The sequence below is a fragment of the Pseudorca crassidens genome, chromosome 9 (assembly GCF_039906515.1).
Source record: "Pseudorca crassidens isolate mPseCra1 chromosome 9, mPseCra1.hap1, whole genome shotgun sequence".
Lineage (NCBI taxonomy): Eukaryota > Metazoa > Chordata > Mammalia > Artiodactyla > Delphinidae > Pseudorca > Pseudorca crassidens.
The window spans coordinates 44,217,905-44,241,259 of record NC_090304.1 but is presented as its reverse complement, the minus strand read 5'-3'; the positions used below and the strand labels follow the sequence as shown (position 1 = coordinate 44,241,259).

General features: G+C 45.7%; 1 protein-coding gene across 4 annotated transcripts in view; it reads right to left on the bottom strand.

Moving 5' to 3' along the window:
* The window catches only part of GALNT18 (polypeptide N-acetylgalactosaminyltransferase 18), a 362,747-nt gene extending 350,376 nt beyond the window's left edge, over nucleotides 1–12,371 (bottom strand). For 3 of the 4 annotated variants that reach the window (XM_067749894.1, XM_067749892.1, XM_067749891.1), the window contains exon 1: nucleotides 11,696–12,147. In XM_067749894.1, the coding sequence (XP_067605995.1) occupies nucleotides 11,696–11,930 (235 nt within the window). In that variant the 5' untranslated portion in view covers nucleotides 11,931–12,147. Of the gene's footprint in view, nucleotides 1–11,695 lie in introns of all 4 variants that reach the window. The other variant, XM_067749893.1, reaches the window with a different exon arrangement.
* Between the last annotated feature and the right edge of the window lie 10,984 nt (nucleotides 12,372–23,355).

Below are 23,355 nucleotides of genomic sequence, written 5' to 3'. Positions count from 1 at the left end.
AGCCACAAGAGAGGGGAACAGGAACTTGAAGGCAGGTCTGCAGTTTCTCCAAACCATCCCAAGCCTCCACCCCAGGCCCCAGTAAACAATGCCAGACTTGGGACCCATCTCCAACATCTGCCCACAGGACTAGCGGCCCAACAGTATATACACTTGAGCCCAGATATTCCACTTTCTCAATTAAATGGGAATTCCTGGCACACCTGGACATGTCTGCTGTTTCCTCTGTGTGCACCTCTCCCCGCTATGGCCCCCAACTCAACCGCATGCCCTGAGCCTGGAAGACCCCCCCAGTGAAGCTTTGTTCTGAATGAGCGGAGGAGGTGGTCTTGTTCACACTAAGTCTTCTGGAAACTGATACTGCTGGCTGCGAAAAGCCAGGCCTGGAGCCTCTCTCAGCCTTCCACAGCGCTCCGCCCTATCAGCTCCTGGCACGAGCGACCTCCTGCATCTCCAGGGAAGGACACTGACAAAACAGTCGCTTGGTAACCCACCTCAGGGCCCTGCTACTCTCATGAATCCTTCTTCCAGTCTCATCTACAACCTTTCTGCTAAAAGAAAGGGATGATCCTGTTTTCTCTTAATTAGCATCACTGGAGCAGGAAAAACAAGAGGGTCCCTAGCCCCTCACTAAGGGGCTTGAGAAAGGTAACTTACTAACTGTATCATGTTAATTACAGTCACTGAGACTTGATTTCCTCATCTGTAAAATGGGGGTAATGACATCATCCCCCAGGGTTGCTTACAAAGTTAAAATGAAGTATCACATGTAAAGTATTTAGCACATAATAGGTGCTCAACAAATACTAATTCTCTTTCCCTTCCAGTCTCTCCTCCAGATAAGTTCAGCCCTATTTCTACAACCCTTCCTCCCTCGTTCTTTTTTCTAAGTTTTGAATCATTGATAAAATTCTCTTTCATCATTTTCCACTGGATTCCCCTTCTAATATAAATCCTCAGCTTCTAATACGTTTTTTTTTTAAAGCCTGGCCCAATTATAGACTTGGAGAGTCTACGTCATAATTCCTGCATGTTATACTTTCCTCCATATACTCTTTTAGAAAACAAAGCAAATCAGAGGATCAGTTTATTATTAAACTGAGATTTAGAAATGGAAGAAACTAAAATGTTAAAAGACTCTTCTGCAAGCCCCGTGAACTTAGAGGCAGGTCTAAAGCCTCACCCACAACCCTCCCATTCCTCCGTGGCTCCTTCTCTTGCATCAGAGAAATATGATGATGACTAATTAGACAAAGTCTGTCATACTCGTCGAGATCCTCTGAGGCAGGAACCACATAAACACAAGCATCATAACTTCAGTAAAGAGAAACCAGAAAACCCCTCTGCTCTGGGACCCTACCCATCCGGAGCTAAATAAATCTGAAACAGAAGATCAAAAAGGATCTTCCACATGGATAACAGAAAATGTCACCAGCATAAACAGGAAGAGAGATTAGTTCAATAAAGGAATACAGTCACATCTGTGGGTCTCAAGTAAGATTTTTGCTTACTTTTAACTTCCCAGCATATAACTCACAAGGTTATTAATGCGGACTCCTACTGTTTTGGGCAAATAAACAGCTGCTGATGCTTTGTGCCCAAACCACTTTATTAGAGCTTTCCTTTACAGCAATTGTTTTTTTCCTTTCCAAATCCTGAGAGGCTCAGACAGCTGAAAAAAACAGGGAGGACTAAGGCAGAACGAATAACAAGGAGGCAGCCTGTGTGGGCAGGGAAAACAGGGCAGGGGCTGCTGGGACCCTCACCGTCCTCTTTATGACTCTTGGACAAAGTCACCGTTCAAGAGCAGAGAACAGAAGACACAGATGTGGTGCAATCAGAAGGGCTGTTTTTGCCACGATGCCAGGAGTTACCCTTAAACAGAATTTACCAATGTGAGATGAGGATGACCAACCATCCAGGTTTGCCCAGGGTTGAGGGGCCTCCTTGGACCCAAGAATTTCAGTTTTAAAAGAGTGAAAGTCCTGAGCAAACAGGACAAGTTGGTCACCCCAGGAGCCACATGACTGTGCCAGTGCACGGGAAAGCACTCAGCACTGGGCCTGGCATATTGTGAGTGCCCGAAAGTCACGTGTGGAATCTGAATGAGCTCTGGCCTGCAGCTCACACAGTCTGCTTTTCCTACGAGGCCAAGTTCCTGGGGGGGGGGGGGGGGCGGGGGGGGCACAATCATCCAAGAGAAAGAGCTTTCCAGAGCCTCCTTGCTGGTACCTCACTGCCCCTTCCAAACAAGGCCTTCTCCCTCTGGCACCCCAACCCCAAGGTTCCTCACTTACACAAGGACAGACCTAGCCGCCTGCCTGGATCCCTGTTCCATCAGTCTCCCGCTTGAACACAAATCGTTGATAAAATGATCTCCCAGCCCCTTCTCTGTGAGACTGTCATCTTCTTTTCACTTCTGGGGAGAGCAGAGATGCTGAAGATAGTTTCCCTTCTTAGCTCAATCACCTATCAGCTTTGTGACCTGGGGCAAACTAAGTCGCTACCTCTCAGTGTTCTCACCTCTAAAACTCTCCCTCACCATGCGGTGAAGATAAAAAGCAATCATGCATGGACCGCACCTAGCCCAGTCCCTGACATACAAGAATAGTTCTCTTCCTCCGTTCCTTCTGATACAATCCAGCTTCAATTCAATTACATACCTGTTGCTCTTAAAATAAATCAAGGGTTTGGCTAAGATTCTCATTTGGCATTTCTGTAGCTTTAAATCTCTCCTTAGCTTTCTAACTCCTATAATCATTGGCCCAAGCAATTTTGTACTGTTCTCCTAAGTCCTCATATGCCACTAGCATGACACTTATAAGCGCAAGTTTCAAACCCTGTCCTGCCCAGGTCCCTGAATTGCCTTCCCTCTCCTCCAGGATCTCAGCTGCCTTTCACTCTAAGTCCCCAGGGGCCACAGATTGGGTGTGCAAGTCAGACCAGTGAAGCTAAACAAGGTACCAGAGCTTAAGATGTGCTCCACTTAAGGTGCTCCACTCAGAATCTTAAACTCTGGACACTGGTGGAATGAACCCATTCATGCCAAAGAGTTAGCCTAAGCCTCCTCTTCGGGCATCATTTTCCATTGTTCTCATCTGTCCTGAGGAGATGGGTGCTGATGCCACTTCTCTGGATCTCTCCAAACACCATTTTTGTCTTATAAAGGACAGTGAGAACAAACATAGCCCAACAAGGTATGTCTGCCAGCTCCAGTACCATTTTAGCAATGCCATCATAGAGGAAGTCTGTCACTATCTCACTGGGGCTGGACACTTAAGGCTTTCCACTGGCATCGTTAAGGGCAGCTTCATCTCCCCAAAGCAAACCTTCACAAAACTGAAACTGAATGTTGGGCAGTGAAAGAGAACTACATCTCAGAAATGCATACCCACTGACTGGGAGGGTCTGTCCTAGCAACATATTTTAATCTATAATTGTGTAGCCAGAAAAAACTACCAAAGCATTAGTGTTCATATAATCAGGAATCCTCTTGCTTAAAGCTCCAGTTGGCTGCATTCAGCTGGGTCCATAAAGAGTACATAGACCCACACAGAAGATTCCAGAACAGCAGCTGTTCCCAGTTGCTGTCACAACATATTGGATGTTGGAACATTTGTGCGGTAATTTGTTATTAACAATAATTTAAGCACCAAAGCGTATGAATGATTAAGGTTAACTATAAATTGAAGGAATTTCAAGGTTATCAGATTCTCTTGCATATTAATATGCTTTTTTAAGTGGGAGAAAAAGGGATGGCGTGCGAATGAACACAACATGTTAGGACACGCATCATCCTGGCCCAGCCCTGGGGCGTGTGCCCTGCATGTGAAGGCATGTGTGTGAGGAGGGGGGAAATATTGAAAATGCCTGTGCTCAAGCATTGCATTGTGGAATGGCACTAACTCTGACCCCGAAGGCAATGTGAGATTTGGTAAGATGACAACTGTAGGCACAATGGAATAATCAAATCTCTGCAGAATTCAAGACGCTCCAGCCCTAGGGAGACTTTCAAGGCCAGCATAAAAAGTGCAACCCACCATTCATAGAATCTAGACCATCAACCAGCAGACCTAACCCACTCTGCCCCTTGCTTTCTACCACAGTGCCCGTCCCACATTTATAGACTTCTGCCCCTCCAACTTCATGCATAATCCTCTCTCTCCCAAAATTCCACCTTGGTGCCTCCTGACTACATTCATCACTCATATTCAGCTTGGTGTTTCCCCAAAGGACTTTCTGTGCAATATCACCTCCATCTGGACTGCCCTCCTACATGCTTCTCACAGGGCAGCCTATCTGTCCTAGTCTCCAGAATTGAACCCAAGCAACGAAACATAAAGAGACCCCCAAGCCCCAAATCAAAACAGTAGCCCATTCAGCTTTCCAAGTTAAGTCAGAAATCCTATAGGATGGTAATGAAGATGTTCCAGTAACCCTGTATGTGTCTCTGGATCCCATGAGCATCTTTGCAAAAACACAGACCAGCCAAACCCAAGTAACTGAAACTGAACTTCAAGGCCCTCACAAACCAGAAAACCAGACTGTGGCTCTCCGGCATTTCATTCTGAATTCTCCTTGAGATTCTATATCAACCTACTTATCAAGGGCAAATAACAATTTATGTCAAGTGAGTGGGAAAGGATGTGGAATTCATTTATTTTACAGCCTACACACTTCTGGATAAAAATGAAAATTCTTTGGCCAAGCGAGAAAGTTGTATTCTTTGGCAAGGCTTTTCTATTCCATGTAGATGTGGTCCTGGGCTATTAATAAAGATAATTGGGCTCAATCTCTAAATTTTGCTATTGAACTCTCTCAAAATATCAATCTCTGTTACTAATATAATTTTACATGCCACAGTTCATTCTGAAGGACAAATAGGTTTACTCTTTAAATGACACCCTTTCCTCAAATAATCTCCAAGCATTTAGCAAACATGATATCCTCTTCTTTACAACCCTGCCAAGTCAGGAATCAGATGAGAAGGACACCAGCCAATTCTTAGTGACATCCAAAAGCCATAGGGGACAGAAAAAAAAAAAATCTCCCAACATCCAGGCCTTGGATATTTTCTGATTTTTAGGAACCATATATGCGTTTGTACTCTTGGTGAGGCAACCTACTGTCACTGGCCTGATGTACATTAATATGCACATAACATGCCTAATAAAATTTTAGGAAACAAAAGCAGTTAATAATCCATTTCTCCCATTGTTGGAATGATCTTGACTAAATGAAGTAAGATAATGGATTTAGAAATTAGTCATATAATGTAATACACTATTAATCATGGTATTCAGAAGGGTAAATAGATGTTACAAGAACACCACCCAGGAATTCAATTTCCTTTTAGATTTGTTTACTCTCTTGAATTCTTTATGCTACCATCATCCCTCACAAAAATCTAACACTCTGATGTTTCCTTTCTCCCAAAAAAATGATTTGCAACCCTTTCTTTAAAAAGAAAGCATAGCCCTTTTAAAAATGAAATATTTTACAGAATTCCAAATATAAGACAGATGAAACAGGAACAACATTGGTTGCATGGAGGGGAGAGAATGGGTACCGGCGGGGTCCAAGAGACCTCACTTGACCCTTTTATTTCTTTTTTTATTTTTTAATTTATTTATTTTATTTATTTATTTATTTTTGGCTGCGTTGGGTCTTCGTTGCTGCGCGTGAGCTTTCTCTAGTTGCGGCTAGCAGGGGCTACTCTTTGTTGCGGCGCACGGGCTTCTCACTGTGGTGGCTTCTCTTGTTGCGGAGCACAGGCTCCAGGTGCACAGGCTTCAGTACTTGTGGCACGTGAGCTCAGTAGTTGTGGCTCGCGGGCTCTAGAGCGCAGGCTCAGTAGTTGTGGTGCACAGACTTAGTTGCTCCGCGGCATGTGGGATCTTCCCAGACCAGGGCTCGAACCTGTGTCCCCTGCATCGGCAGGTTGATTCTTAACCACTGTGCTACCAGGAAAGCCCAACCCTTTTATTTCTTAAGTCCCAGGACAAACCTTCCAGAAGCTTGGGGCTCCTGGGACAGAGTTTGAAAATCACTACCCTAAGGTATATGTGTAAAGCAAAAATTATGTATATAAAATAGAACACAGGCATAATATATATTTCATTAATTAATTAATGATATCTGGAAATAAAACATATATATAAAACACACAAATCACAAACACTGATATCCCAAGAGGAAAAACTGGCAAAGGACACCAATACGAGGTTAAAACAAATATAGGGCTGGGGGGAAGATACTAAGTTCTACAGTAATCAAAGAAGTACAAAGCAAAAGAATAGAACATTTGACAGTGGTTACATCTGCCCAGAAAAAGTTGAAGGACAGCACCCAATGCTGGCCAGCCTCCGTGAAACAGGTACAATAATACATTGCTATTGGCTGTATAGAAAGACTTTCCTCTTGAAAAACAATCTTTCACAAAAATGTTCATATTCTTTGAATCAGCAGTAATCCCACTTCTGGAAATACATCATTAAAATCGTTCAGAAGAAGAACACGGTGAAGTGAAGATGTTTATTTCTGCGTTAATTATAATAGAAAAGCAAATGTTAAGTAACAGGCAAGTGGTTAAATCGATAATGGTATATTGATGGTGCAATGTTATGCAGTCACTAAAAATACAGTAAAATTTCTCTTTAAATATCCTCCACTTAATCACCTCTCCAGATGAAGCATGCTTTCATTCTCTCCATGAAAAACAAAACAAAACCAGGATGCCTGTGTCCCTCTGTGTCAGCTTCTCTCTCCCACCCCATTCACATCTCCTGCTAACAACTGAGTAATACTACCAAGAGTCCACTGGGTTTGTTTCCAAATGTGTTTAGACTCTTGGTACTTATCATTGTAACAGCATAATTTAATTACATATTATATAAACCAATGGAATATCATTGCTAAAAAGATGAGAGTTGTTACTAAGAAAATTAATTTAAAGCCTTGGAAAGACTTATAAAGTCAGTCGCATAACTAGCAGTCAAATTACTCGTGAACAAAATCACTGCAAAAGACCAGACAAAAGTCATAAAAATTTAGTCTACTACACTGCTTCATAAGCATCTTCAAGCTCTCAGTGAATGTTAAAGAAAACAGAACTAGAAGTCAGACTTTGTAAACAGCACCTTATGGGAGTGGTTCATTCAAGGAAGATGATCAGAAAGGCAATGGGCAGACCCAGCCCAAAGACAAAAGCCTTGGCCTTACATCAAAAGGCTGACAAATAAATGCATATTTTGAATAATATTAAAACAAAATATTTAATGTATGTATGTAATATTTTATTTTATTCTCCTCTTTAACCAGTTTCTCAATAAACTAACTTAAATCCCAACTGTGTTGAATAAGAGGGATTCTATCGTCCTTTAAAAACGAGTTCACTACAACAGGGGCCCGGAGTGCCTTGATTCACCACTGTATCCAATTTCACCTCCCCAGTGTGTTGCCTGGCACATACCAGGTCTCCAATAAATAAGGATTAAATTGATAAACTATGTAGCAAATATGGAAAAACTGCTTCTAACAAAAAGCAAACTGAGGAAAGCAGAATATTAAATTACATGTCAACCACGACTACACCTTCGTTTTTAAATACGGAGGCAGATGGACAACACTAGAAGGCAATGCTCAAAATACAAAACAGTTGTTTTAGGTTAGAATGAATTAGAGGCAATTTTATACATGTTAAAATATTTTCTTCAATATTGGCACATTCTTTTACAGATTCAAAGAGATACTCATCAAAAAAAAAGAGGGGCTTCCCTGGTGGCGCAGTGGTTGAGAATCTGCCTGCCAATGCCGGGGACACGGGTTCGAGCCCTGGTCTGGGAAGATCCCACACGCGGCGGAGCAACTAGGCCCGTGAGCCACAACAACTGAGCCTGCGCGTCTGGAGCTTGTGCTCCGCAACAAGAGAGGCCGCGACGGTGAGAGGCCCGCGCACCGCGATGAAGAGTGGCCCCCGCTCGCCGCAACTAGAGAAAGCCCACTCACAGAAACGAAGACCCAACACAGCCAAAAATAAATAAATAAATAAATAAAATTTAAAAAAAAAAAGACGTTGTTTTGGTTTCTACTGGACTTCCACAATAAGAAGTGAATCCACATTTCCATTTCTTAAGCTCTGCAACACTTCAGCCTCCTTCGGCACTTTCTACTTAACCCACTGCACCACCTGCAGCAATCCCACCTTTCTCCTCCTAAGACCACACGTGTACTAACACTTATTTTGTGTTTCCAATCTATCAGGATGCTCTTTTAAATCTGGAGTTATCCATCCTCTCATTTACCATCTATCTGGTTAAAAAAAAAAATGATCAAAACTGCAATTTCCATTCCCAAGAGATACCCAAACACCATCTAATTGAATCATTCAATCAGAAAACAAATTAAAATGAACTACCACTGCAACCCCCAAGAGGAAAATAAACTTTTCAGTCATGACCGGAATGTAGCTCTAGGGTGACGCTCCAGAGCCTCTTCTAATTGCAAGTCCTATGGAGCATCCAGCAGAACATTCTGTGACATTTGCAGCTTCTGAGACAACTTTCCTTCCAAAGCAAAGAGGAGCCTGTGCGAGGCTCCAAAGCAAAACAGTCATTTGAGAATGGAAATTCTTTTATTATTGACTAACCGGTGTGCACTGGGGACCCTCACTGTGTACCCATTCATTCATCCACTCGTCCATCCAACACGTACTCTCTGAGGAATGTGCCAGGAACTGTCCTGGGTGTTCCACGAACACTTTTTAAGTGAATGTAACCTCTGCCTTTTGGCATGAAACAAAACAAAACCCAGAGATTCCTGAGTTTAACTATGGAAGAGTCTCCAAGTGGAAAGGCTATGACTCCATCATCCCTCAGCCACCCTCTGAAGCCTCTAAGTCTGACACCCACTCCCACCATCAAGTGACTCCAGGAGAGCACTGCCGTCCCTGGGACCCTCTGGCCCTCTTAAGAGACAGTATAGTATGTGGTTAAGAACACAGATCCTGAAGCAGCATTAGCTGGGTTTAAATCCCTGCACTTTAGGCAAATCATATAACCTCTCCGTCTGTAAAACGGAGCTAATATACCTACCTCGTAGGGTGAGAAGGATTAAATAATTCATTATACGTAAAGCACTTAAAATAATGCAGCTGCTATATAATTTTTAGCTACTATTATCATCCCTATTCCCCCTCAGCTCAGCAGAGTAAACCGGATGGCTCCAAATGCTCTACTAACTAGAGGAAACTTGACAGTGGAATACACACAATCAGCCCGTATCATCAAGGACGAGCCTTTGATCTATTCCTTTCCCACCCTCTGCCTTCAGAGAGCTGCACTTGGCCAGTCCCAAACACAGTAGGCCCCTTACTTAAGGAGGTAAATCCCTAAATTTAAATTCCCCAAATACTAGCTCAGGGATGGCTCCAGCACCACCAGGGGAGCTGTCCCTAGTCATGGCTACGCCATCATGGCACAACCAGCCAAGCACCCTCTGCCCTCCCCCTGCTTCACGGCTAGTCTTTCCCAAATCATTGACCCTTCCCCAAGCCGCTAGGGGTTGTGGCTTCTGCCTTTCCGCCTGAGAATCTGGTCATTTCTGAATATCTACGGGACTCATAACACAGTCATTGCACATACACAAGAGAACTGGAGCCACACATGTTTTACGAATCCTGCTTCCTCTTATTTTCCCATCTCTCTCAATTTTTTCAGGTATATATTTGAAAGTTCCGAACAAGGCACAGCTATAAGATTTCTTGGGAGCAAAAGCACAAGGCCTCCTTTCAACTTCCACATTGCACTCATTTTCATGTACAGCCTTATAAATCATGTGACACGGTCCACATTCTACATGATAGGGGGGCACTCTGGGATGAGCTCATGGGTTAATAATGTCTCCTCACTGCTTCCCAAAGTAGTACCTTGCTCACCTCCTCCCTGACCAGATCAGAAAGCACAAGAGAATCATTTTCCAGGAACATAAACACACACACACACACACACACACACACACACACACACAGAGAATCTGTGAATGAAAATCTCTTAAAATCTGTGGGCAAACTGGAAATGTCAAAGTAAGGTATGGCCTGTGTCGCCCTGGGAACATTCTGAATCACCCTGGAGCAAACACTGTACTTCTATTGCTGACTAATTGTCAATCTGGACCCATGGGATGGAAAAGGACAAGAAACACAGCAACAGGCACCATCAGATAGATAAATTGGTCTGCCACGCAAGCCCAGTGGCAGGCTGAGAGGCAGAGGCAGGTATGAAGGAGAGCTGTGAACGGTGTCCTTTTCTGGGGAAGTGTCAGCCATGAACTTGACTTGAAGTCGTCAGTCAGGAAGCACCATGGATACGTATACCTCTCCTGCACTCACCTGAACCTCCCCCTGGGAAGGAACTATTCTGTACACGTGGGGAAACAAACCAAATGTAGAGAGAGCAGCTGTCCCCACGACGGCAGGGGCAGCAGATGCAAGGGTTGGATCCTGACACCCATGTGTCAACAAAAGAGAGTGCTCCTGGGGGAGAAATATTCAACCAGATGACGGAGCCAAGGTCTGCCGGGTGCTGAAACCAGAGCCTAGCAGGCCTGCCAGGTTTACAGGTGAACTAGGCTCAGCTGGCCCTGCCCTGCCCTTAAAAAGCGGACATGCCTGATAGAAAACAGGTGGAGCAGAGGCGAAGAAACGAGAAATGTGAACGTGAGACACGGGCATGTGTGTGCACACACGGCCGGCAGGGCCCAGAACTCTCTATCCGCTGCCTCTGACAGCTCATCGAACAGGGTCGCCTGGGAAGAGCGCTCCGTACCCCATCCTCCCCCTGGTCCCAGCCCTGGCCTCGAGCGCAGTCACCTGGTTCAGCCTTAGACTCTAGACCTACCCCGCGCGGGTCTGTCTGCTGTGCCCCAGCCGCTCCCTGGGCCTGAAAGTGGAGCTACCGGAGGGAATGGCCTTCACGGCAGCCCGGGGCGGGTTCTCGCGGTCCTGGCCGAAGGCACCACCGCAGTGAAGAGAGCTCCAAGCTCCCATGCTTTTTCCCCGCGCCAACACCTGCTCCTGGAGAGGGTCTTGGACCCGCGGGTAATGGTGGGAGTGGGGACCGCTAAGGTTCAGACAGCCCTCCTAGCCACAGAGTCCCCTGCACTTCCAACAGCCTACAGGCCGCTCACGGCGTGGCTGGAGCTGCGCAGTCTTCCTAGCTCCGGCTCGTCCCGCAGCCTGTGGGTCCTAAATGGCAACGGCTGGGGCCGCTCGGGCATCTCGCCGTAGGCCCTACAGCGGCCAGATGAGCTCGATTGCCCGCGCGCGCTCCCTTGTACACCCACCAACAGTCACACGTACGCACACCTTGAACTGGACCTGTGTTCAATCCCTCGAGCAACCAGCCGGTAGCCACACGCACACTGGGACTCGTGCGCAGCGCGCCACCACGCCGCCAGCGAGCTGCACACACCCGCTCGTGGAGCCCCGCGCACACACGTGTGCCCTGGAGAAGCGCGCAGGGCCGCAGACACTGAGGGTCCCGCTCTCAGGCAAGAGCGTACACGAAGCCCCCCAAGCGTCTGCGGACTCAGAGCCCCGCAGTCGCTCGAGAGATGCCTACCAGCCCCAGCGCACCCCGCACCGCTCTGGGCACTCCCTGGCCCCGTGGGCGGCCCAAGTTTCCCGGGGCGTCCGTACCTTGGATATGCTGCTTGATGACATTCTCCAGATGGTCCAGCCGTTCAATAATCTTCAAGGTGTCCCCTTTGTCTTCCTCCAGCTTCTTGTCGGGTGCCGGCTCCTGTCCCCGCACATACACGCTGGCGATGTAGTTGGTGACCCAACCCACGTAGAGCAGACAAATGATGTTGGTCATGCCGCTCAGGATCACGCAAGTGGACACCAAAGTTTTGGTCTTTCTGGTGCACACCATTCTGGGCTCCCTCCTCCATATAGAGCTCCCGGGGGCCCCTCCTCTTTGCGCACCCCGGACTCCCCTGTGCTGTGCTCACACCCCCTAGCACGCCTCCGGCCGCCGGGCGCCCGAGCACCTAAGTCCCGACGTTCTCCAAAGCCCGGACCGCTGGCGGTGGAGCCGCGGTGCCCAAGTTTGGAGCTCCCGCCGCTGGTCGCCCGGAGAGAGAGCTTGACAAAGGAAATGAGGTGGATTTTTTCTTCCAAATTAAAAATCTCCGAGCCCTTCTCGGAGCAGTCGCGGGTGGTCTGCAGCCGCGCGCCCTGATACGCACGTCTGGGAAACTTTGCCTCAGCCTGTGTCCGCGGCCGCGCCGCTTCCCATCGCCGGGCGCCGACTGCCTTGGCGGTCCGACCGGCCCGCGCTGCTAGAAGGATAGCGGCGGCGGCAGCGGCGGCACGGAGAGCCGCGGACACAGCGGCCCGGCCCCCTCCGAGCGACAAGCGCCGCCACCAATCGCGCTCCGGCTCGGGAGAGGGGCCGGGGCTGGGCGGTCGCAGACCAACTGGGAGGGCGCGGGGGGCGGAGTCCGGCCCCCCGGCCCCACCTGCTGGCCGCCCTTGGCCCCCGCCCTCCAGGGACGCTCCACAGCCTCCGCCCGCGCCCGCGCTGGCTGCCCTGGACCAGAGGCTCCCGGGGAGGGCGCGCCGCCAGTCCCAGCCTTAGGTCGGCAGATTCCACCTCTAGGGGGATTCCACCTCTTGCTCTTGCGCAGGAACCTCCAGTCTTCCGGAGGTCGCTCGGTTCAGCGCTCCTCACTCCACCCGGCCGCGGGGCTTCTCGCGCTGATCCCACCGGCCGGCTCCTCGGCCCTTTTTCTGGTTGCCAGGACGCAGAGAGGCCAGGGAAGCGTGGGCCGGATCGCCTGTCCTGTCTTGCCCTTGATCAGGCCCCGTGGGCGTCCACTTCTTCTTTGGCCTCACTTCGACCTCCACCCTGTCAGCCGGCTTCCTGGATATCTCCAGACTCGGCAGCTGTCAAAGGAGCCAGCCCTGTTAGGACTCTCTTAAAATATTCTGGACCACCACCACTACCATCCCCCTCAAAGATTTTGGCCCCGGGCCAGATTTTTTAAAGTCTGTGAGGCTCCCAGGACAAACTGTGTCTTGTAACCCCGGTTGTCATTTACGTGGGACCAGGCTCATCCCAATATGTATAGAGATCCTGCACAGAAATATCCCTGGGGGTTTAAGCCCTCTGTGAACTGTTAAGTCCCTGTACGTGCTGTTTGTGATTGACGGTAGGGAGGAGAGAACTGTGCCTGACAGTAGAGGGGCATGGCTGGACTCCAGTGACTGACACTACTTTGTTTGTTATTAGAGCAAATATTTATTCCTGGTATCCCCTTCTGCTGAACACTCACTTCTTCTCAGAACCTGAATAAAATTCCTTCAAACAAAGACTTTTAAAAACACAGATTTCTATCCTCTTCTCTATCTGTGGAGTGCATCTTCCTGTCCTGAAGAATGTCGCTTTGGGTGCCAGCACTCCAACCAGCCGTGGTCCTGGTACCCAAGGTGGCTCCCTCATGTGATGTCTTCTGGATTCAGAGAACTGCCCTGGTGAAAGACAGGAGGCACAAAACCAATGAAGGGGCACTTTATGGCCATCAGCCAGTGCTTTGCTTACAATAACTCCCAAAAGATGCTGTGAAAACAGACACCAACTAGAGATCTTGGAAGACTTCTCTTTACCCATAGCTGGGAAAGAGAACAATAGCTGTGTGTCGGATAGAGAGTAGAGGAGGATAGTAGGTTTGAGTCAATATGTATGCGAAAAGGAAGGACAAACTATTTCTGAAAAAAAGTCAAGGTACAGAAATCTGCATCCATGAGGGAATAAAACTTGCTCTCCCTTTCTTTTCCTCTGGAAGTATAATCAGGTCACAAATGGAGGATCTGGACTTTCTTCTGATGGGATGCATTTACAAGCAATGGCCTTGAGTACAGCTAATGGCAAAGGTCTAATTATTCCTTCTGTTCCATACTCTCTCCCAGGAGGAGGCCTGGAAGTTCAGCTCTTCCCAGGATCTTCCTAAACCACCACACACAAGGCTGGACAGAGAGGAGCAACACTCATTTTTCACATTCTTAATGGGAAAAAAAAGTTTAAAAATAAGGTTCAAGGAGAAAAAGTGGATTGTGTGACCTTATATTTTGGTCCAGCCGGTCCTGTCATATATTTATAATTGTGGAGGGGCTGAATGCAACAAAAGAAGAAAGAGGAACAGGCTCTTCTCTCTGAAAGGTCACAAGGTGGAGCTGAGCAGTTCAAAGAATATTCACTGGGGGTGCAACCAGTCTCCACGACTCTAATCCCACATCCACCACTTATTAATGATATGAGCTTGGACGAGTTTCAAAACACCAATGGGGTTCAGTTTCCCCTTATGTCAAATGGAAACAATGCTTGCTGAAGAACTGGTTGTGAAGATTAAAAGAGAGAATGCACCAGAAAGGGTTTCATTAGTGCAGGAGGCACAGTGGGTGCTCAGGCATGTGAGGTTTCCTTCCAGGATATGGTGAACTCTATGGGGTTCCTTGAACTCCATTTGCTGTTTAGCAATACTTTGTTTCCCCACCGACCAATAGCAGTTCTCTCTCCCCTAATGGAAGTTAAAAGGTACTAAAACTTTAGGCAGTAAGGTGCTTGTCTTGCCTAGCTGAGCTCCAGCACATTGACTTTCTATTTATAATGTCTGTCTTCACCATCAGCAGGGCAGTGATCTGCATAGGTTGATAGGATGTTCAAATGGACAGCTGGTTTCAGGGACTTTTGCCCCCAGGACCCCCTAATTCCCACTCAAGACCCCTAATTCCTTGTTTTTAAACAAGTGAATTGGATGGGAACACAAAGACTTAACCCAGAAAGATTTCACAGTCACGAGGACAGAAAAGAGTTAGCCTCTATGGAAGCCCTCCTATAAATAATGCCTACATAAAGATTCATTTCTTTGACCCTCATTTCAATGACATTCAATCCAATAAGTAATTATTGAGCCCCTGAGGTTCTGTCTGAATGACCAGTTGCCCTGGGCCCTGCCCAGTTTACTGCAAACATGTGGATATAAACTAAGTCTCACAGTCTCAAGATGGCCCTCTTTTCTGAGCCTGGAAAGCTGCTAAAAGTCATCAGGGGATCACTGTGAAGTTAATCAGATAATGGATGTGAATGGGCCTAGCAGAGACTCTAGTACAATATATTTCTTTAAACTTATGCCTAGAATCTGAACCTAGGGTCTCCTTCTACTGCTGCAAGAGGAAAGTGGGTACCTTGAAGAATCTACACAAGTGGCTAGAGATCCTTGATAGGGTCTTTGCAGCACAACCTTTGGATTTTACCCATCTTTTACACGGGGTAGGCAGCTGCCCTCTTGAGGTGATTTGGGGGGCGGGCAAGTAGGACTTATTACCCACAAGTATAGCCACTCTATCATCCCACCAATACTGGCTACATTCAGAACATCTCTGATACCAGGGTTGGAAAAGCCAGTCATTCATGGAATTTAACTCCTAGCTGATGACATTCTGAGTGGGGTATCCTGACTTGAGGGCTAAAGAGGAGCAGGGGACCAATCTTGGCCAATGGCAAGTCACTCATCAGAGAGTGGTGTCAGTGGTCAACTATACCCACCAGATGGCAGCACTATGCAAAGCCTTGGGGCCAGAGGCGCCAACTGGGATTTGGGGGCTACAGGGGAAAATGAGCCTTGACAGTGGAAAGTCTCAGTCCCTGGGCTGGCTGCATGGGAAGTGGGTTTTCCAGATCCCTAGGAGGACAGGGATTACTAGCAGGGCTTCCAGCAGGGAGGGATGCAAGTTTCAGAGACAAAGGCTGCAGAGAAACGATAGGTCCAAGACTGGATTCTGCCAAGCCACAGGAGTGAGATGCTATTGACAGAAAAGGCACACTTCTGAGGGCTGGATGGTGAACAAAGTGAGGAATATTTGTTTAGTACTCACATTGTGTCAGGCCTAGTATTTTTCACATGTCGTCTCTTGAGCATAGACTAAGGAATCCAGAGAGCTGGATTCATATTCCAGGTCTGCCATGTACTAGTATGATCTTGGGCAAATTACTTAACCTCTCTGTGCCTTGGTCTCTTAATCTGTAAAATGGGAATAATAATAATAATACCTACCTCCTCCTAACAGGGATGTTGTGAGCATCAGCTGAACTCATGTATATAAAGCACATTGAAGGCACTGTATAAGTATTGGCTATTGTTATTTTTACCATCTCTGAGCACCAAGGTATGTGAAAGGTCAACAAAAAGAGAGACAAGCCACCCAGAAAGAACTTTCCTCTAACTAGGAGAAAAAGGTCCTAGAAACTGACTCTTGGCTCCTCCTCTTTCACCTTGTTGAAGGACCCAAAGCAACTCCTAGCTGAATCACAGGGCAGACACTCACTGGAATCTAACCATCTGTCTACTTATTCATCCACTAAGTATTTCTGAGTGCCTGTTCTGTGCTAGACCCAATGCTGGCTGCTGGTAACACAGAGATGACTTACAGACTTGCACCCGTTCCCTCAAGGAGATCATTGTTTAGTGGAAGAGGCCGATAAACAACTGTAACACAGTCTGATAAGCTCTTAACTGATATACTATATTAATATGAAAGAGAAAGGCACAAGCAGTTGATAGACATACCAAATTCCTCCCAAATAAGTGATCAGGCAACTTCCGAACAGCTCTGCTTCCATTCAATCACTGGACAGCTCTGCTGGGTGGAATTTGTTCTTTAGACCTAGAGGAAAATATTTGCAAGATAGTTAGTAGACCAAGGATTGATATGCAGAATATATAAAGAATTCATATAAACCAACAAAATAAAGAGGCAAAAGTATCCAAATGGAAAATGGGTCTAAAATATGAACAAGGAATTAACTAAAGAGAAAGTATAAATATCCAATACACATGTGAAAGGATGCTTAAATTTGTTAAAAATCAGGAAATACAGACACAACAATGTAAAACAATTATACTCCCATAAAGATGTTAAAAAAATCAGGAAATACATTTTTTAAATATAGGCACCATATCTCACCTATCAGATTGACAAATTTAAGGAGATGATTTTCAAGTATTAGAGAGAGTATAAGAGAAATAAGTACTCATATATCCTGCTGATGAAAGTGTAACTGGTACAATCACTTTGGGATGCAGTTTGGCAGTAATGATGAAATTTAAAATGCACATGCCCTATGACCTTGTACTCAAAGTGTGGTCCATGGACCAGTTGGGTGCTTATTAGAAACGCAGAGTATTAGGCCCATCCCACATCTACTGAATCAGAATCTGCATTGTAACAAAATCCTCAGATGAGTCACACAGACAATAAAATCTGAGAAGAAATACACATGAAACTATTAACCATAGGCTTTCTTTGGGAAAAGAACCATGATTAAGGGTAGTGATCAACTGCTGAACTTCTTACCCAGTTCATCTGTAACATCTGAATTTTTATAATGAATACTTCTTAATGTTATACTTCTGAAATTCAAATTATTATTTTTTTTAATTTAAAAAATAATTCCTTTTGTTGTGCTAAAAAATCTGCTTCACACTGGTTGCCATCCTGCTTTGTGACCTGAGCTAGTCTTGTAGGTACTCTAAGCCCGTTTCCCAATCTGTAAAAGAGGGATAATAATTACACCTCAGGGCTTCCCTGGTGGCGCAGTGGTTGAGAGTCCGCCTGCCAATGCAGGGGGACACGAGTTCGAGCCCTGGTCCAGGAAGAACCCACATGCTGCAGAGCGGCTGGGCCCCATGCGCTACAACTACTGGGCCTGCGCTCAAGAGCCCGCAAGCCACAACTACTGAGCCCACGAGCCACAACTACTGAGCCCACGTGCTGCAGATACTGAGGCCCACGTGCCTAGAGCCCATGCTCCACGACGAGGGAGGCCACCACAGTAAGAGGCCCACGCACCGCAACAAAGAGTAGCCCCTGCTCTCAGCAACTAGAGAAACCCCATGCACAGCAACAAAGACCCAACACAGCCAAAAATAAATAAAATAAAATAAATAAATTTATTAAAAAAAAAAAAATTACACCTCAGCCCAGCCTTACACTGGTAGGCTTTGAGCACAACATACCAAACATAACTCAACCTTTGACATTCACGATGATGATTTTTCATCATCAGAAAAATGGCCATCCTTTATGGTTTATGGCCATAGGGAAGAGAGCAATAACGTAGGAGGAAGATTTTCCCTGAATGGAACAAATATAAAAACATGCACACACACACACACACACACACACACACACACACACACACAATTCTTGAGCTACATATACTAGTTGTAGGTGTTTCCTATTGAACAAAAATGAAAGGATCATCAAGGTACGGGACTACTTTCACCATGTAGTGAAAGCAGGAATGTTATCAACCACCACCTCTTTCTTTTGCTCACTCAGAGCCATTTCTTAGTTTTGTGTATTTTACATAAATAACATTATGTTGCCTGCGAGTGGAGATGCGGTAAAACATTTGGCTTCCTGCTCTGTATTATTATTTTCTTTCTTTCTTTCTTTATTTGCGGTACACAGGCCTCTCACTGTTGTGGCCTCTCCCGTTGTGGAGCACAGGCTCCGAACACGCAGGCTCAGCGGCCATGGCTCACGGGCCCAGCCGCTCCGCGGTGTGTGGGATCTTCCCAGACCGGGGCACGAACCCGTGTCCCCTGCATTGGCAGGCGGACTCTCAACCACTGTGCCACCAGGGAAGCCCCCCTTCCTGCTCTTTAAAAGGATGCTCAGTAGGAGATACGTTGATTAGGGAAGCAATAGAGCATGATGGTTATACACAGGTAATCAGACAGGCTTGGGTTTCAATTCTAGATCTGCCATTTACTAGTTTTGTGAATCGGGGCAAGTTGCTTAAGTTTCTATATCTCAGTAACCTCATCTGTAAACTGTAGTATCTACCTCATAGGGCTGTTGTGAAGATTAGATGAAATACTATTTGTAAAGCTTGGTACTGAGTCTGTGGTAAGCATTCAACAAATGTTAGTTTTCATAGTACTTAACGCTTTTATTTAGATAATTAATTATGGTATTTCATTTCCAGTTCATAACTACACATATTTTATAGCATATATTGAGGAACCTAACTCTTCTGTAGCCCAAGGACTAAATATACATTTTTAATGTTTTATTACTTAAAGGGATAAGTATCAGTTCTCTATACAATTTATATAAGTAACCAAGTAAAACTATGCAGAATAGCGATGTGTCTTGTTTGACCACCTAGACTTCTAAGGCAGGTAGGGTATACAAGTACTGTTCAATCCACAGAGCACTGTTCACACATATCTTGTCTTAATCTTCACAACCACCCCATAAGGTAAGTTATTATCATGCCCATTTTCCAGATGAGGAAACTGTATTTAAGGCAAACATTAATAAGTAAAAGTAGTAGAGGGCTTCTGACTCCAAGTCCAGTACTCTTTCCATATACCACATCCCTCCTGGGTATCTGTTAAGGAACATCTATCTTCAGTGAAGGAATAACTGGCTGATTAAGATCTCAATAAAAAAAGGAAAAAAAAGAAAAATCCAAAGTGAGAGACCTCTTGGAAGTATCTTCATCTCAAAGAGGACTGCTAAAAACAGAAACACTGTCAAACCCTAATGGGATGTTGTCCCCTGAGCAAGGGAAAGAGCTACTAAATCCCCCCTTTCCAAAGGAGAGAATCTGGCTGGTGAAGTGGGGGAAAGGGAAGTCACATTGATTGAGCCCCTACTGATAGCAGAAGTACAGTCACAGATTTCCTCAAACCCATGAAAGGTGCTTTCCTGCTAACTCATGTGGGCTTCAGGAAGGCAGAAGAAATGAGATGGCGAAATGCCCCTCTTCTTAGAAAATGCTTGGAGGCTCCCCTCATGCCTGGTTCAAAAGATAGAAACCTCCTTGAGCTGCTTCACAGCACAGAGCCCTCCTTCCCAAAGCCTCAAAGGAATAGCACAGGACCTGTGTGAGGGATTGCTGGTGCCAGTCAGGCATAAGGAGAAGCCAGTGACCTTTTCAGGACTGGTATGTGATGGTCTCGAGCATTACTGATCCATAAGTATGTTCTGTGCTTTGCTGCCAGCCAGATGGTAAATAAAACATTCAGCAGACACACAACCTCCTCACCACAGTGAGGCGACTGGCTTGTTCAGAACAGAGCGATTTTGGTAGAACGCACAAATTGCAAGTGGCAAGAAGCAGCTGGGAGAGAGTCAACAATCTGCTTCTTGTGACAGAGCCAGAGACCAGAGCTGGGGACAGCCTGCATTTGCAACACACCCAGAGGCCCTCCTCAGAGAACTGTGGAATCTGTCATCACAAGACTTCTATAAACTTGGTTCCAAGACAAATGCAGATGCACAAAAGTACAAAGTACTCAGATAGATGATTCCAGATAAAACAGCCTCAGCAGGTGCCAATGGATAGGCTGATGTGGCAGTATGTATTTGCAGATACCAATATAATCACTCTTCTGACAGAGTTCGAATCCAAAGTGCATCTAGGTATTTACTAGTCATTCTCCACGGTGCATGGAATCCCTTATCCAGGCACTTGCAAGCATGATGAGGGAGCTGACAGACTCCAGAATAGAGTGCTTATTCTGTGTTCCCAAGTAGCTTGACAGAACTACCATATAATCCAGCAATTCCATTTCTGGGTATTCTTCCAAAGACAACATAAAACAAATTCAAAAAGATATATGTTCATTGCAGCATTACTTACAATAGCAAAGATATGGAAGCAACCTAAGCATCAATTGCTAGATGAATGGATAAAAAAGATGTGATATATAAATAAAATGGAATATTACTCAGCCATAAAAGAGAATGAAATCTTGCCACAACATGGATGGACCTAGAGGGTATTATGCTAAGTGAAATAAGTCAGAGAAAGATAAATACCATATAATTTCACTTATATGTGGAATCTAAAAAACAAAACAAACAAACAAAAATAACAGAAAAGACCCATAGACACAGAAAACAAACTGTTGGCTGCCAGAGGGGAGGGGAGGAGACAGATAGGTGAAATAGGTGAGGGAGATCAAGAGGTAAAAAATTCCAGTTACAAATGGAACAAATCCCATTACATGCAACTGTAATGTGCAGCATAGGGAATATAGTCATTAATATTGTAAGAACTTTGTATGGTGACAGATGGTAACTAGACTTATCAGAGTAAAGATTTTGTAATTTATAAAAATATCAGATCTCTATGTTGTACACCTGAAACTAATATAATTTTGTAAGTCAATTATACTTCAATTAAAAAGAAATAAATAGATAAATAAACAAGTAAATAAGGTAACTGAACAAGTTCTTGGATATATGATCAATAAACAGAAACCAATTGCTTTTCAGCACTTCAAATTTGCTGAAAATTTGAAAACAATGAAAAAATTCTATTTATCATAACAAAAATAATACCTAAAACTCAAGCTAGCAAAAGTTCTGCAAGAGACATCAGAGCTCCAACAGTCACACTTCCAATGGTCATAGTTCTTACTCAGAATGTCATAACTGTATAAAAGGTTGAGGTCCAGAGCTGGACTCCCAGACCTACCCAACTATCTTCTGCTGAAGATTTTTTTTCTAATGGTCCCCCAGATGGAGTCCAAAGGTCTCCAGTAAAGCGGAGGCCAGGAGTCCAGAATAATTGGAAGAGGCACTAGGGGATGTAAGTCCTTATAGAATTGAGACCCAAGGGACCTCCCCATTCTTCAGACAGTATTATTTCATACTTCAGCCCCCCAGATCTTAACCAGATAATGGAATTTCTTTTTTTAGTCTATTAATTATACTAACAACAACAAAAGAAGGCACCTGAACTAGAAGAAGTCCTGCACTAGTCTTCCATCATCTCAGTTCCCTGGCCATACTTCTAACCACTCCAGCAAGATAATAGGTAAGTCAAGGCACCCTGGGGCTGGCATCTGACATGGCCAACTGTGAAAGCTTATGTATCACCACCTCTGAGTACAGGGTGCTGGAGGGCATCAGTCCAAGACTGGAGAAGAGCCGATCTACGTCCTTACAACAGAAGGCATCCCATACTCATTGCGGGCCGGGGCCCATGATGGCAGAGCGAGGGGGCCTAGTGAGGGGCCGGAGCCATGCCCTCGCTCAAGTAAAACCCTGAAGTCCGGGTGCTGAGGCATGTTATACCCTGTACTTCTCTGAGTAAGTTCCCTAGCAGCTGCGACCTTTTCTAAATCCCTAAAAGGCTGCGGCAATCTAGAAAATGTTCCCACTGAACTTCTGAAGGCGGAGGCCGATGGCTGCCACAGCCACTGTCAGTTCGCCTTAGCTCATGTTCCAGGTTCCCTGATGAGTCCAGAGGCTTTGACCAAGCTCCAGACCCTCTATTCCAGCAACCCTCGGATGGCCACCCTCAGACGGGGAGACACAGCGCTGGCCTTGGACGCTGGAGCAGGACACTAAACCCCAGTCTTCGCTGCCATCTTGAGATCGGCTCACCGACATTCGCAAGGGCTGCTAGGAATGTGGAGTCCTCCTGTTTTTTCCTGACTTTTTAAAGAGAGGTTACTTTTTAACAACACCCTGTGCTGTTGACTCAAATTAATCACTAAAGTTACCAAGTACTGACTTCACAATGGGAGGATGGCGTTGAGGTAGGGCTCTCTGCCTTTCCATAGGCTAATCCCAACCTGCAGAGCAATTTAAATGTTTATTAATATTTTTAATATGTGTCTTTCCTTACAATCAAGCTGCCACTTTTCACAACTGCCAGTGTTCCCCCCGCACCATGGCACTCTCAAATTCTTTCTTAAATGGTTACTCTTAATCTGTTACAAATTGGGGAAACAAAGAGCTGAATTATTAGAATTGGATGTAAATGAGGGAAAAAAGGCTTTTTTCTTTTTTGTTTTTTATTAATTAATTTATTTTTGGCTGCTTTGGGTCTTCATTGCTGCGCGCAGGCTTTCTCTAGTTGCAGCAAGTGGGGGCTACTCTTCGTTGCGGTGCGTGGGCTTCTCACTGTGGTGGCTTCTCTTGTTGCGGAGCGTAGGCTCTAGGCGCGTGGGCTTCAGTAGCTGTGGCTTGTGGGCTCAGCAGTTGTGGCTCGTGGGCTCTAGGGCGCAGGCTCAGTAGTTGTGGTGCACGGGCTTAGTTGCTCCGCGGCATGTGGGATCTTCCCGGACCAGGGCTTGAACCCGTGTCCCCTGCGTTGGCAAGTGGATTCTTAACCACTGCGTCATCAGGGAAGCCCTTTTTTCTTTTTTTTTAAGGCTTTAAGCAAGGGACTGAGGGACTCTCCCGTGAATAACGTATCCAAGGGTCTGACACATTTATTGGTTCACTTATTTCCTGGTTCTCAACTTTCTCACTGCTCCAGTCGC